Source organism: Bos mutus, chromosome 13 (genome assembly GCF_027580195.1).
Source record: "Bos mutus isolate GX-2022 chromosome 13, NWIPB_WYAK_1.1, whole genome shotgun sequence".
Lineage (NCBI taxonomy): Eukaryota > Metazoa > Chordata > Mammalia > Artiodactyla > Bovidae > Bos > Bos mutus.
In genome coordinates, this window is record NC_091629.1 from 27,767,191 (window position 1) to 27,782,312 (window position 15,122).

Consider the following 15,122-nt stretch of genomic DNA (forward strand, 5'->3'; position numbering starts at 1 on the left):
AAGCTGCTTTGGAGTGTTTTGGCAAACAGTTTCCAAAGCCAGTGTCACTCGGCGCTCGGCTTGGGCTGCTTTCTTGTTTTAGGTGACTTTTCACTTCTATCTGTCTTCTCCTCCCCAGTTAGTTAGACGGTGGTGGTGGTGGTTCAGTCGCTAAGTTGTGTCCAACTTTTGCGATCCCCAGGGACTGTAGCCCACCACGCTCCTCTGTCCATGGAATTCTCCAGGCAAGAACACTGGAGTGGCTTGCCATTGCCATCCACAAGTTAGATGGTGGGCTTCTTCTGTTCCTTACTATGTCTCTGACCTTGGGCAAGGAAATTAATCTCTCGGGCAGGTTTTCTTAGCCACAGAATAATGGCAGCAACGAAGCCCATATCACAGGGTCATGGGGATTAAAGTATATGCACGTCCCTCAGCACAGCGCTCCACACACACTGAGCTCAGAACGGCTTCTGTTTTCACATCATTATGATTATTATTATTAAAAGCAGAAGGAAAGGGAACTATTCCCTCGTATCTTCAGCAACACCTGCCACTGTGCTGTCCATTTAAATAAACACGAACGAGAGTCTGCTCAGTTGTGTCTGACTCTTTGCAACCCCATCGACTGTAGCCAGGCTCCCCTGTCTATGGGATTCTCCAGGCAAGAGTACTGGAGTGGGTTGCCATTTCCTTCTCCAGAGGATCTTCCCGAGCCAGGGGTCGAACCAGTGTCTCTTGCACCTCCGGCATTGACCGGCAGACTACCACTAGCGCCACCTGGGAAGCACACGGGCGCTTATAATTAAATCCCAGAGCCCAGTGGATTGTGACTCATCCAGTGATAATGTCGAATATCATTCTGGGCCACTCTTTTGATTGTTTGGAGTAATTATCCTTAACTCTGGACTAAATATTTGTAGATTATCTTAAATTAGTTAAAAGTGAAAGTGTAGCAGTGTAAGACGAAAGGGGCATTAAGCAGCCCAGGAATTCAAATAAAGACGTTTAGACCGTAATTGGTAGCCTACTGGGCAGTACCTTGAACTTGAATACAGGGCTTTTAGACTTCTCGGAAATCAAGACCCGTGACATGATATCATTGAGGAGGTAGGCACACAGTTGTTCTGGTCACTGGGGGCAGTTAGGAACCAAGGTATCCTTTTTAAAACTTTGGACATAGGGGCTTCCCTGATGGTCCAGTGGTTTAGACTCCATGCTTCCACTGCAAGGGGCATGGGTTCAATCCCTAGTTGGGCAGCTAAAATTCCACATACCTTGCAACACAGCCCCCCACCCCCCCAAAAAAAGAAAAAACTTTGCATATGAGTGGAATTCCCTGCTCATAAACTGTTTGATGAGCTCCCCTGCTCTTGTGAAGGAGCAGTTAGCACCCAGTCATTCACACAAAACAGTGGAGAACAGAGAGTCAAAAATCTTTGTTATGGAGGATAGTTATTTTTAGCAGCAGAATTAAATTCCTGGCTATTTTGTCATGGATTACTCGTACAATGTTTTACATTTCCCAGGCAAAAACTGCCTGGCCCTAGGGATTTGTAGCATGAGGATGAGGATGGAGGTTTAGGGTTAAAGTTTGCCATGAAAGTCTCATAAAGACGGGATGATAAAGTGGAGGCCTTGTACCCGTTAGGTGAAAATAGGACCCTTCCCCACTCCTCCGGCTGAATCTGTCCTTTTCAGGGGCGGTGGCAGCAAGCCTAACCCAGTACTCCTTCCTGGGAGGCACAGCAACAGGGACGGGGCAGAGAGAGGTGCCAAGAGGGAAGAGGCATTCTAATTTTGCACTAAAAAGCTCTCATTCTCAACTCTCTCCTCCCAGCAATGCATGGCTGTTTAGAGGCAGTAGAGGTGCTTCTTCAGAGGTAAGAACAAAACAGCAAATTGAGGATAATATCTGCTAATTCTGACAGAGTTAGTATCGTAAAGAGTTGCTACATAAAGAGCTCAGACAAATTGTTCAGAAAGAATCTAAGGTACCAAGAGAAAAATGAAGAAAGGACATAAGCAGATAAAGAAGGTGAAACAAAAACAGCTGACAAACCTGGGGAGAATTTATCCCTTTATCTGTTCGCCCAACATTCACTCGCTTTCACATCAGTTTTGGACACATTGAGTTACATGTACCTGTGAGACACCGAGGAAGAGCTGTCCACTGGGCAGTTAGACACAGATGTAGGCCCAGAGGATAGGTGTGGCCAAGATACAGGAGTGGGCCTCATTGGCGTAGAAGTGACGATTGAATCCAGAGGATGAAAGAGGTTACCTAGGAGATGGTGAGTGAAGAAGAGGAAGCCGAATGCAGCGCCCTGAGAGCGTCGCTGTGTAGGGCTCACCTGCTGCACGTTGGGACATATGTGTCGTCTGCAGTCATTAATACTCCTTCATTCAACCATCACTTTCTAAGTGTCTCCTATGTGTTAGGCACTAGGCAATAAGCAGTAAACACAGTCCTTTCCCTGAACGCCTGCAGGCTAGTGTAGAAGCCGAGTATAGACACACCATCACAGAAATGTCCTAAAATTACAAATTGTGATAAAATTGCAAAGGGAAAGCCCTCAGTTCTGTGCAGGAGCACAGGTCGTCCCTATAGATCTGTGAGGAAGAAGGCTCTGTGAGGTCTCCTTGAAGCTGCAATGTGAAGGATGCCTTGGATTTGGCAAGGTGAAGAATGGCGCTGGGATGTTCCAGGCAGGGCGTCCAGCAAGTGCAAAGGCAGCAAAGAGCCAGTAGCTAGAGGAGCAGGAGGAGGTGGGACAGGCAGGATTGTTGAAGGTAGGAACGGAAGAAGATGGGACAGGTAGAAGGTGGGGCTGAGAAAAAGGGGAGATGGGTAGGACCACAAAGAAGATAGGAACACAGTAGAAGGTAGGAACAAAAGAAGGTGGGACAGGTAGGAGGTGGGGCCCAGAAGAAGGGGAAACAGGTAGAACCACGAAGAAGGTGAGAACAGAAGAAGATGGGACAGCTAGGAGGTGGGGCTGAGAAAAAAGGGAGATAGGTAGGACCACGAAGATAGGAACACAGGAGAAGGTAGGAATGGAAGAAGGTGGAACAGGTAGGAGGTGGGGCCAAGAAGAACGAGCACAGAAAAGGTGGGAGCAGAGAAGGAGGAATGGGAGAAGGCAGGACTGGTAGGCATTGGGGCAGAGAAGGAGAGATAAGTAGGACCACGAAGAACGTAGAAACAGAAGGAAAGGTAGGAATGGAAGGAGGACAGATGGGCTGTGCGACCAGGTTGAATGGGGTCTCCTTAAGCACAGAGAGAAGAGACCCAAGGAACCTGGAGAAGTAAGTAGGTTCCACATAGTCCTGACCTACGAGGTCATATTGAGCTTTGTAGACTTTGTCCTTTGTGGTTGGGAAGCAGTTAAAGGTTTTAACCAGGAGTGGCCATAACCTAAATATGTGGTGAAAAGATGACTCTGTTGGTGGTGAGAACAAAATGGCTGGGGCTGAACTAAAGAGAGAAAAACAGGTAGGAGGCTGTTGGCTGTTGCCTCCATCTTAAGGGGTGAAGACGAAGCTGGAAAGGATACCAGTTTGTTTCACATGCTGGATGGAGAATTGAGAGGTTTTGTGAGTGATAAGGGGCGACTATAAAGCTCTGCATGAGAAGTTGGAGAGATGACGATCCCTAAAATGGAATGGGAAGTTGGGGGAGGAGCAGATTTGCTGGGACACCAACGTGCTCCCAGACGCTGAGGCAGGAACACAGGGCAAGCACATCAGGTCCTCACGGGTCCTCTGTAAGGCAGGTGGGCCAGAGTCAGCGCTGTAGGGTTTGAAGCGGTGACTGTTCTCAGCTGTTGCTTTGGGTCTGGGCTCCAGGTGCCAGTACGAACCGGACTGCAGAGACAGGTGTGGCCTCACGCCCTTCATGGACGCCGTTCAGTGTGGCCACACGGACGTGGCCAGGCTGCTCCTCAAAAAACACAAGGTAGAGAAACGGTTTGGTTCTGTCCCTTCAGTTATTCCTACAAGTTTTAGCCCAGGGGATAAACAGGATAAGCATGGTGATTCAGATGGTGGGTTCAGAACTCAGAACTCTGCCACCCTCTTTAAGCATCATATGTAAAACAGACAAGTTTCGCTTTTTCACGGGGTTACTGTAAGGATTAAATAAATGTACAGAAAGCAGTTAGCAAAATGTCTTCAATAAACAGCAGCTGTTTCATAGTAATAATAACAACAGACTCTCCCTAGTGACTATACTTTTTTAGCTAGTGATTTAGCTTTGAATCTTAAGCACTTCTTTGGTTAGAGCATCCTTTGAGAATCCGACAAAAGCTCTGTATGATCTACCCAGAAAAACACATGTAGACGGCAGAGTTTTGCCAAAACATTAAAAGGTCTATGGACCCGAGTGTCTGTGCTCCTTTTGCTCATGTCTGTCCTCACCTCCTAGGCTTGTGTGTCTGCCGAGGACTCGCTGGGGGCCCAGGCCATCCACCGGGCAGCAGTCACTGGGCAGGATGAAGCCATCCGATTCCTGGTCTCGGAGCTTGGCGTCGACGTTGATGCAAGAGCAGGATCCACCCGTCTCACGGCACTTCACTTCGCAGCTAAGGTTTGTTTCTTTCCAGAACGGTGTTCCAGCTCCATAAGGGCTTGCCTAACCCTGTTGATGAGTAACCTGTAGTCCTGGTTCTTCTGCTTCATCTCTTCGGAAGAAAGAAGTTGCCCATAACATACTCTTGAAATGGTCCTGATTCTGAAGCCCTGGGTCCCTTTACATAGAAACCTGCCTCTATTTGTTTCTAGGTAAAAAAAGCCCTTTACTCCGTGTAATGCCTGCGCTAGGTATTCCCTCCTACCCTTTTTGTTTTCAGGAATAATGTTATTTAAAGCCATAAAAATCCATCGTATGAAATTCCTAGCTCTTTATCCTTTTACTGGATTTCAGAAGATTTCTTTAGCTAAGACAAAGGAATTGCATTTACTGGGCTCTCTGACTGATATATGAAGGGCTTCCCTGGCAACTCAGTGGCAAAGAACCCACCTGCCAACAAAGGAGATGCGAGTTCAATCCCTGGGTTGGGAAGATTCCCTGGGAAAGGAAATGGCTACTGTCGACTAAAAAAGATGTACAACTTCAGAGTTGTGAGTTAAGTTTTATTTGGGCCAAAATGAGGACTGCAGCCTGGGAGGCAGCATCTCAGATAGCTCTGAGAGACTGCTCCAGAGTGGCAGTGGGGGAAGGCCAATATATATGTAAGGTTTTGGTGAAGGGGGAGTTCCATACCATAAAATACTCATTTTACAAAAGGTTTTTTCTGTTAGTCATGAGGATCTGATGTCACCGTGGAGGGATTTAGTGCTTCTCTAGATTTGAGGAGATGCAAGGATTGAGATCATAAAATCTGTTCCTAAAAATGTCCATCTATAAAAACCTGTCCCACCAGATTCCCTGGAGCACAGAGCACCTCCTGACAGCTTGAACTCCCTCAGGGGTTGTTGAAGGTCAACAGCTATAGCTGTTGGGATTCAATCTCCATAGAAGCAGGTGGCAAATGTCTTTGTGTTCACTCATTGTCAGTGCTCTTGCCAAGTGCCAATTTGTAGTTGACACTACCCACTCCAGTATTTTTGCCTGGAGAATCCCCATGGACAGAGGAGCCTGGGGGGCTACAGTCCATGGGGTCGAATAGAGTCGGACACAACGACTAAACAACCACAACTGATGCATGACGTATTAAAGGAGTCCAGAACTTTTTGCTAGGAAAGTAATTGGCTTACACCTTCCTCTTTCACAAGATGTGAGTGTTTTGTGTATAATCTTTAACATTATTGGCTGCCTGCCTTTCCTTGTTTTCTAGCAACAGGAATAGATGTTCTTCTGGGGACCTGCACTTCCCTACCTATGTTCCCCTTTGACAACATGGGTATATAGTTGAGGGTGGGCTGAGTGTGTGGTCTGGGGCCACAGGGGCACAAAAGCGAGTGGGAAGATGGAAGCTGCAGCCTCGCTTTCCACCTCGGCAGGTACTGACGGGCTGACTGGCCGGACGTCAGGTGTGTCAGTTGCTTCACAAAGGACGATGCCAGCTGTGATAAGAATCGCGCCCGGGGAGGTTACGTTGTGTTCCTGTCTATTTTCTCCCCTAAGGGGTTAGCAAAGAGCATGTTTGCTTGGAAGATTTAGAGTTGTGTCTTCTAAGAAAATCACAAGATTTTAACTCCTTACACTGGGATGAAACCCAGCCATGCACCATTGTGTGCGTGCTCAATCATGTCAGATTCCTGTGCGACCCCCTGGACTATAGCCCACCAGGATCCTCTGTTCATGGGATTCTCCAGGCAAGAAGCCTGGAGTGGGTTGCTATTTCCTTCCCAGAAACCTAACGACTGGTCAGTAATTTGGCCTCAAAGTTGATCGTCTCTCTTCTAATAACTAAACATCACCTGCATCTTTAGTGATTTATACTGGATTTTGATAGTAATGTGATGAGCCTTCCTTTAGATATGAAAATTCAGTTTTAGCAGTTAAGTACTTTAGTTAGTACTTTTCAAATTGTGGTGCTGGAGAAAACTCTTGAGAGTCCATTGAACAGCAAGGAGATCCAACCAGTCAATCCTGAAGGAAATCAACCCTGAATATTTGTTGAGAGGACTGATGCTGAAGCTGAAGCTCCAGTACTTTGGCCACCTGATGTGAAGAACTGACTCACTGGAAAACAGCCTGGTGCTGGGAAAGATTGAAGGCAGGAGGAGAAGGGGGCGACAGAAGATGAGATGGTTGGATGGCATCACTGACTCAGTGGACATGAATTTGAACAAATTCCAGGAGATGGTGAAGGACAGGGAATCCTGGCATGATGCAGTCCACAGGTCACAAAGAATTGGGCATGACTGAGCAACTGAACAACAACTTTAGAAAAAGCACCTTATATGCAGTAGAGTTTGTGTTTAAGGCTTGCTTTTGTCATCGCCGCAGTGGTAACACGTTTATTTCAACACTCAGGAAGGTCACGTGAGCACAGTCCAGACGCTCTTATCCTTGGGTGCTGACATCAACTCCAAGGACGAAAGAAATCGATCAGGTATGATCTCATTTTACATGGACTTTGAAAATTGTTAGTAAGCTGAATATAAACAAAATTAACAGTGATCTTTTATGTTAGAAAAATTAGTCTTAAGATTCTATTCCTCAGCTCAGTTGGTAAAGAATCTGCCTGCAATGCAGAAGACCCAGGTTCAATTCCTGGGTCAAAGATCCTCTGGAGAAGGAAATGGCAACCCACTCCAGTCTTCTTGCGTGGAGAATCCCATGGATAGAGGAGCCTGGCAGGCTACAGTCCATGGGATCACAAAAGTTGGTCACGACTGAGCAATTAAACCACCACCTAACAAAATTAACAATGAACTTTTATGTTTGAAAAATTAGTCTTAATATTATTCCTCTAATAGCTCAGTACCTTTTAATTCAAATAACATATCCATTTGCAAAGCTATAGAACAATTGCTATTACCATGGCAGCAATAATACTTTACTGCCTCTAGTATTACTGTGTTCGTAGGAGCTTAAACCACTTAACATATGTGATATCCAAGCAATTTTTTTTAACTATTTGTTTTGTCTCGGGGTGTAGCCAATTAACAGTGTTGTGATGGTTTCAGTGAACAGCGAAGGGACTCAGCCATACATACACATGTATCCATTCTCCCCCAACCCCCACTCTCATCCAGGCTGGTGCACAACACTGAGCAGAGTTCCCCGTGTCAGAGCACTTTCTGTGTTAATCCGTGATCACACCAGCCCCCGGGGTGTCACGTGGATTCTTCATAGGCCGTCTCTCTTGGAATGTATTTTAAAACCTTAATCACTGTAATTTTTTAGATTTGAGGCTCAGATATTTTTAGAGCTAACCCCTTAGTCTTGGGTTTTGGAATAAACTTTCTCAGTAGCATTCTGTGCACCAGTGACCATCTTGCCAGGGTTTAGTGGGACCTGTGATGCTTCAAGGCTCACAGGTAACCTGCCCCTCACTCCAGGGCTGCAGATGGAGGCCACTGAGTCCAGGGACACAAGCTTTCTCCTGACGGCAGGGGAGCAGGACCCGGGCTCTTCCGGCCCCCAGGAAGCAGACTCAGTGCCAGTTTCTAACCAGAGTGGAAAGTGTGTCAGCAGTTTTTCTTTCCCTTACATCTTTCTTATTCAAAGTGATATTTTTAACTTACACAGTGAATTCACAAAACTTTGAAAATGCCTTCTGTACCATTTAAAATCTCCTGGTTCTTATTAATTTGCTGTGTGCATGTCAGTCATGTCCGACTCTTTGTGACCCCCTAGACTGTAGCCCAAGCCAGGCTCCTCTGGCCATGGGATTCTCCAGGCAAGAATACTGGAGTGGGGTGCCATGTCCTCCTCCAGGGGATCTTCCTGACCCAGGGATCGAACCCGGGTCTCTCGCGGCTCTTGCACTGTCAGGCAGATTCTTTACCACTAAGCCACCTGGGCTTCCCTGGTGGCTCACATGGTAAAAAAGTCTGCCTGCAGTGTGGGAGGACCAGGTTTGATCCCTGGGTTGGGAAGATCCCCTTGGAGAAGGATATGGCACCCCACTCCAGTATTCTTGCCTGGAGAATCCCATGGACAGAAGAGCCTGACTTGGGCTATAGTTTGTGGGGTTGATAAAGAGTCAGACATGACTCATTAACTTCTGTGCTTTAGACAAGTCTCAAATCCTCCCCAATTGGTTCTGTTACTTTTAAAACCACTTCTGACCAAATCAGGTTAAAAGGAAAAATGTTTAGATCCAGAATAGACAAAGTCATAGTCATGAATATGGAACTATGAAATCTGTGCAGCTGAAGGAACCAGAGTTTCCATCAGGGGCACCCGGCTCCCCTGTCTGTACTGCTGTGAGTGATGCCCTGAGCTGGGTCCTCTGTCCCCACCCAGCCCTGCACCTGGCCTGCGCGGGGCAGCACGCAGCCTGTGTCCAGTTCCTCCTGAGCTCCGGGCTCCAGGACTCTCCGGACGTCACGGGCATCCTGGCTCAGCATCTCACACGGAGCCCCAACGTCCTTCAGTGCTTCAACCACAGCACGATGGCTGAGGGCATTTCCAGAGATAGCCAGTGAATCCATGGGAATGCGTGTGCTGCTGCTTCAGTTGCCAGCAGGTGCAGTGAAATAGGCCAGGAGCCGGTGTTTTCTTCATTCCCCCTCAGGTGGAGGACCGCCCCCTGCCCTCGGGATGAGGAGGCTGGCTTCCTGGCTTGATGACAGCCCATTGCACAGTCAGACTCTTTCCAGGGTCTCTGATTCACTTTTTCTACCTTCGAGTGGAGTCGATGATGGGGATGAAGTCTGCGTCTGGAATCCTTAGGGAAGCATGAAAATACAGGAAGGGGACTTCCCTGGTGGTTCAGTGGTTAAGATTGCACTTCCCCTGCAGGGGCCAAGGTTCAATCCCTGATCGATCCCCACATGCCTTGAGGTATAGCCAAAAAATAAAATAGTTGTTTTAAAAAAGAAAATACAGTGTGCCGGCTGTTATGTGTGAGATGCTTTAAAATAAATCACTTGTGGAAAGGCCATGATAACATTTACAATGTAGCAACTTGCCATTGCCTTGAGCCACAAAACATGACTGGCCTGTTTACTTTCTTCTTTCACAGGCTTTTCATTGGTCATTACAGTGGTTTAGCTTTTGGTTTCAAAGCCAGGAAGGAAATGCAAGGATCTATTTACACAGACGTTTACAAGCAGTTAATGGAAACGCTTCTGTATTCTAAACTCTGCTTCTTAATGTTAAACATTAAAACATTTAATGTGCATTAGAGCATTTAATTAAACATTTAAAGTTTAATTAAAACATTAAACTATAATATTTTAATCCTGAGGTTATTATTTTTTTAATAACAATTCTGTATTTGGCTCACTTTGGATAATAAATGCATCTAAAAACACATCAAAGATATTTTCAAGCCTTTTTCATAACCTCATTTGGAGGATGGTGTCTGTTCTTGAAGCCACAGGTCGAGTGCCCTGTCCCATCTGCCCATGGAAAGTGATTTGTGACTCTCCAATAAATGAGACCCTTGACATCATAACTTTAAGAAATTCTGTAGCAACTTAGATTGAAGAGAGGATGAGTCCTCCAGCATTTGGATTCTTTTCTTTTTTTAATGCAAAGAATAATTATCAATCCCAGCCAATCTGTTAAAGAAAAATGTATGTGTCAATTACAAGCAACTCAGTCCCCTCGTTCAGAGTAATCTGGTGGGAACTTAACAGACGTGGCAAGAGTGTCGATTCTTCACTATTCCCAGACAGCGCTGGCGGGTTTTTATCTCTAGCAACCAGATAAATGCTCTGATAGAAACACGATGGGCTTCCCAGGTGGCTCAGTGGTAAAGAACCTGCCTTCCAATGCAGGAGACATGGCTTTGATTCCTGGATGCAGAAGATCCCATGGAGAAGGAAATGGCAACCCACTCCAGCATTCCTGCCTGGGAAATCCACGGACAGAGGAACCTGACGGGATACAGTCCATGGTGTCACACAGAGTCCGATATGACTGAGCGACTAACACAATAACAGCAGAAACACGACTGTGACCTCTGAGTCACACACTCTCCACCTGTACCTCCTCGAGCTGCTGGCACCTTTCCTGTTGCCCCGGAGGTGTCTCTGTGTCACTTACTCTGGGTCTGAAGGTGGCCTATGAGGAGGACCCCTACTTGCAGGTGGGACAGGAAGACCCACCAGGTGCTGCCCATCTCCCCTCAGCGCACACGTGATGCAGCTTTTCCTCTGCAGTGACTGCTCGCAGCTGCCTTCCTGTCCGAGCTATGGACCTGATGTACACACTCACTGTGATGCTCATCTGTGGGGTTGCACTTGGTTCCCCAGGATGCGGCTCTCCATCTGAGAGGCTCTTGTAGCTGGACCCAGGACGTCAGACGTGCTGCCAAAACCACTGGGGAGCCAGAGAGGACAGTGATGACAATACCATTCACTGGCAAAGATAGTGGTGATACAATTACACCTGTTCTGCAATAGTGACACACTGAGAATGCTGATACAGGGGTGGTGATCATCAGCGTTATCCCCTCACTTCCTAACTGTAGGTACTTTTCTCACTTCCTTTGGGTCTTCACTGAATGGGGCCCTTCCCTGGCCACATGATCTAAAAATCCTTTCCTTCCCTCAACGTTCTATCTTCTTCCCTTTGTTTATGCTTTCTCCATAGGACTGACCGCTAAGGAATACACCACACAACTTGAGTTGTTTCTTTTGTCTACTTTCTGTCTCCCCAGCTAGAAGGTAAGCTCCTCGGCCGGGGTTTCTGTGTCTCTTGCTCACGCACTGTATCTACAGGGCTCAGAACAGCCCTGGCATGTGTGATCTTGATACGGTCAGCGAGTGGGGGATGACTCCCGTGGTCTTGAGCACTGACTGCGTCCTGGATGCTGTACTGAGCACCATTCCTAGCCAGCCTCGTCCTTCCCTGGCTCTTCCGAAGTGCAGCCCTTCTGACCATCCTCAGTTTCAAGCATCCTTTCTCATCCTGACCTGCCCTTGGTCCCCGGCTCACCAGCAATGCCGGTCCCTGCCACCAGCTTCCAGCTGCTGCTCTAGTTCACAGGGACCTAACTGCCAATTCAGGTGATGTCCTTCGGCCCTCCTGTTCCTGATGCTTTCAGTTCAATGAGTGATCACTCCTGCCTTCGGAACCTGGTTTCCTGTCACCTCCAACAACGTGCTTCTGGACTTTGCTCTATTTCCTTTCCTGTCTCCGTCAGGCCCTGACCTGTACGAGCTTCTGTCCCTGCTCCGATCTGCACAGCCACGTCTCACCCACTTTCATCCCGCTGCCCCTGAACAATGAGTCCCTCCAGCCCAGACCCCCTGCTGCTGGCTGTATGTTTTTGCATGGACGTCATAAGTTGGCCCCACATCCAGCTCACTTAAAACCTAGCCTACCCCTAAAATCAGAAATTTTGAAAACCTTTCAATCAACCATACCCCAGTATAACATAAAAAGTAAGCAAAAAAAGACCTGTGCTCCCCCAAGCTCCCTACATTCATTCCAGAGCCGGCACACCACCCCTCCCCTGGCCTCCCTGGGACCTTCCTTGGACAGGAGGCCCAGAGATCCGGTTGGCTCCACCCCACAGTGACTCCCTGGTCCCGGCTGCAACTTTGCATCCTGACTGATGCTGCCGCAGTCCCTCAGTCCCACCCATGGAGCTCTGCCATGACCCAGCGCACTGACCGCAGATGCTGTCTCCCTGTGTCCCCTTCCAGAGAGTGGCCACCACCTGCCCCGGGGTTTTCAGCGCCCCGCCCATGACCAGCACCCAGAGGCTGCAGGCAGTCCTTCTGAGGGCACGGCTGACCCACGTGAAATTTCAGGGCGGAGGCTGGGGAGAAATACAATTTTGTCATTTGAAAATAGCTGGGACTCCACACATTTTACATATATACGTGTAAATATATATATATATGTATGTATATATACAAGATAGTATTTACAAAAAAAAAAAAAAAATTTTAAGGGATTGCAACGGAAAAGAAAGTGCAAAACTCAACACCCAGAAAATGTGAGCACTGTGCCCGTGGCAGTTTATCCAGCTTGCCCTTCCTAGAGCTACCAGCAGGTGGCGGGCCAGGGCAATATTGCCTTTATTCTCCCAGGATTTTTTAAGGCTCACTAGTTAAGAGACTTGGAGAAGGCAATGGCACCCCACTCCAGTACTCCTGCCTGGAAAATCCCATGGACGGAGCAGCCTGGTGGGCTGCAGTCCATGGGGTTGCTAAGAGTTGGGCACGACTGAGCGACTTCACTTTGACTTTTTACTTTCATGCATTGGAGAAGGAAATGGCAACCCACTCCAGTGTTCTTGCCTGGAGAATCCCAGGGACGGGACAGCCTGGTGGGCTGCCATCTATGGGGTCGCACAGAGTCGGACACGACTTAGCAGCAGTAGCAGCAGTTAAGAGACTAACTAAAAGCCTGCCTGAACAGATACAGCCTGAATGCAGTGGAGTATGTCTGTTTGGATTAGTCTCTGATAACTTCAGGCAGCTCTCAGAATTCTAGAGCATTCTCCTGTCCCAGCTTGTAGCATGCATGGGCTTTATTTTTCCCCATTTCATTGAAAAATCCATCATCAACCAAAATTCAGATGAACATGAAACACATAAAACAAAGTCCAGCTTGCTGGTTACCTTGTCCCTGAATCCACAGCTCTGGGTCTCTCACATGCTGCCTGTTCTCCCAGCTGATAAGAGTTTAGCTAGCTCAGTTTAATCATTTAACATTAGACTGAAACAAAAATCACTCAGTGAGAAAAATCTGCAAGCTGACATAACAGACTTGTGGACACAGCAGGTGAAGAAGAGGGTAGGGCAAATGGAAAGAGTAGCATTAAGACATATACATTAGCATGTGTAAAATAGATAGCCAGTAAGAATTTGCCATATAGCGCTGCTGCTACTGCTGCTAAGTCGCTTCAGTCATGTCCGACTCTGTGCGACACCAGAGATGACAGCCCACCAGGCTCCCCCGTCCCTGGGATTCTCCAGGCAAGAACACTGGAGTGGGTTGCCATTTCCTTCTCCAATGCATGAAAGTGAAAAATGAAAGTGAAGTCGCTCAGTCGTGTCCGACCCTTAGCCACCCCATGGACTGCAGCCTACCAGGCTCCCCCATCCATGGTATTTTCCAGGCAAGAGTACTGGAGTGGGGTGCCATTGCCTTCTCCAGCCGTATAGCACAGGGAGCTCAAATCCAGTACTCTGATAACCTAGGGGGTGGGATAGGGAGGGAGGTAGGAGGGAGGTTCAGGAGAGAGGGGACATATGTATTCCTACAGCTGATTCATGTTAATGTGTGGCAGAAACCAACACAGCACTGTAAAGCAATTATCCTCCAATTAAAATATAAATTAAAAAAAAAAAAGTCTGCAGGTCAATAAAAACATGTCCTCCAAAAGCAAAGAAGAAACCATTTGCTCTGTGAGTGTGGATCCCATATACTCTCAAAACCCTCCCCCTTCCTGACATTATACACGTGCCCATGGGGAAGGCAGATCAATAAAATGTTCACACACGTCACTGTTCCTTCTCAGAGCTTCCATCCACTCTATTTACACCTCCCTTGTTGCCTCCATTAGTTAGGATATCAATTCTGCTCCCATAGTTAAGACCCAAAATAACAGTGGCATACACACAAATGTATTTCTGCCCCAAGTAAGCAGCCTGGGTAAAGCCAACCCAGGGTGAGTTAGGACAGCTGGGGACAGGCAGACCCCCAGTGTCAGTGTTCTGGGCCCTAAGCCTGTTCCTCAGCCTGTGAAGGGAGTCATGTCCCCTTTGAGGAAGGTAGGTGTATCAATCCCATTCAAGTCCCGGGGGCCGCAGTTTAGCCAGAATCTAACGGATGCTGTGGGTCAGGGATCGTCTGGCATTGATGCTGCTGGTTGGCGGCTCAGGTTTTGGCAGGGGCCTCCCCCGAGGCCTCTCCCTATGGGCTGGTGTGTCTTCATGGGATGGGGGCTGGGGTCCCAGAGGTGAGCGTCCAAAGGAGGGAGAGTCCACACTGCCTTTCCCCACCTGCCATCAGTCAGGGTCGGCTGGGGAAGTCTTGCCCAGCTTCAGGGGTAAGGCAGATAGCCTCTACCTCGGGGGAAGGGGTTTGGGGAGGGTGGAAAGTTCCAGACCAGGTGGGATAGCAGGTGGGCCTGGAACTACTGTGAGAGCCCCTGTCCACACTGCCTCCCCCACGTCTGTCTGGCCTGAATTACCATAATGGCCTCTGACTGCTCCTGCTTCCTCCACTTTTATGCTTCCCTTCACATAACTCGTGAGCAGCCCCCAAAGCTAGTAACACATCTGATGGTTTCCCCCACTTGCAGACTCATCATCTCCACTTAGGGTGGAGCATGCACGGTCCCACACTGCCTGCGGGCCCCTGCCTCCCACCCACCACATAGAAAACCTCTCTCTGGGTCCCACTTCCCTGCCTTCAGTTCCCCAAACTGACCAGACTTTCTTACACTTCAGTGTCTTCTGGAAATTTCTCTTGACTTGTCCTGTGGGTTCCTCCTGTTCATCCCAGCCCCCAACAGCCTCAGAGCAGCCCTCTGCCACATTCTGTTCCATCCCTT

General features: G+C 48.0%; 1 protein-coding gene across 9 annotated transcripts in view; it reads left to right on the top strand.

Moving 5' to 3' along the window:
- ANKRD16 (ankyrin repeat domain 16) overlaps nucleotides 1–15,122 on the top strand; it is a 35,129-nt gene that overhangs the window by 4,445 nt on the left and 15,562 nt on the right. For 4 of the 9 annotated variants that reach the window (XM_070381200.1, XM_070381198.1, XM_070381199.1 and 1 more), the window contains exons 3-7: nucleotides 1,820–1,862; nucleotides 3,829–3,937; nucleotides 4,406–4,567; nucleotides 6,962–7,040; nucleotides 11,201–11,274. In XM_070381200.1, coding sequence (XP_070237301.1) covers nucleotides 1,820–1,862; nucleotides 3,829–3,937; nucleotides 4,406–4,567; nucleotides 6,962–7,040; nucleotides 11,201–11,271 — 464 coding nt within the window. In that variant the 3' untranslated portion in view covers nucleotides 11,272–11,274. The other 5 variants (XR_011466496.1, XM_070381202.1, XM_070381196.1 and 2 more) reach the window with 5 other exon arrangements.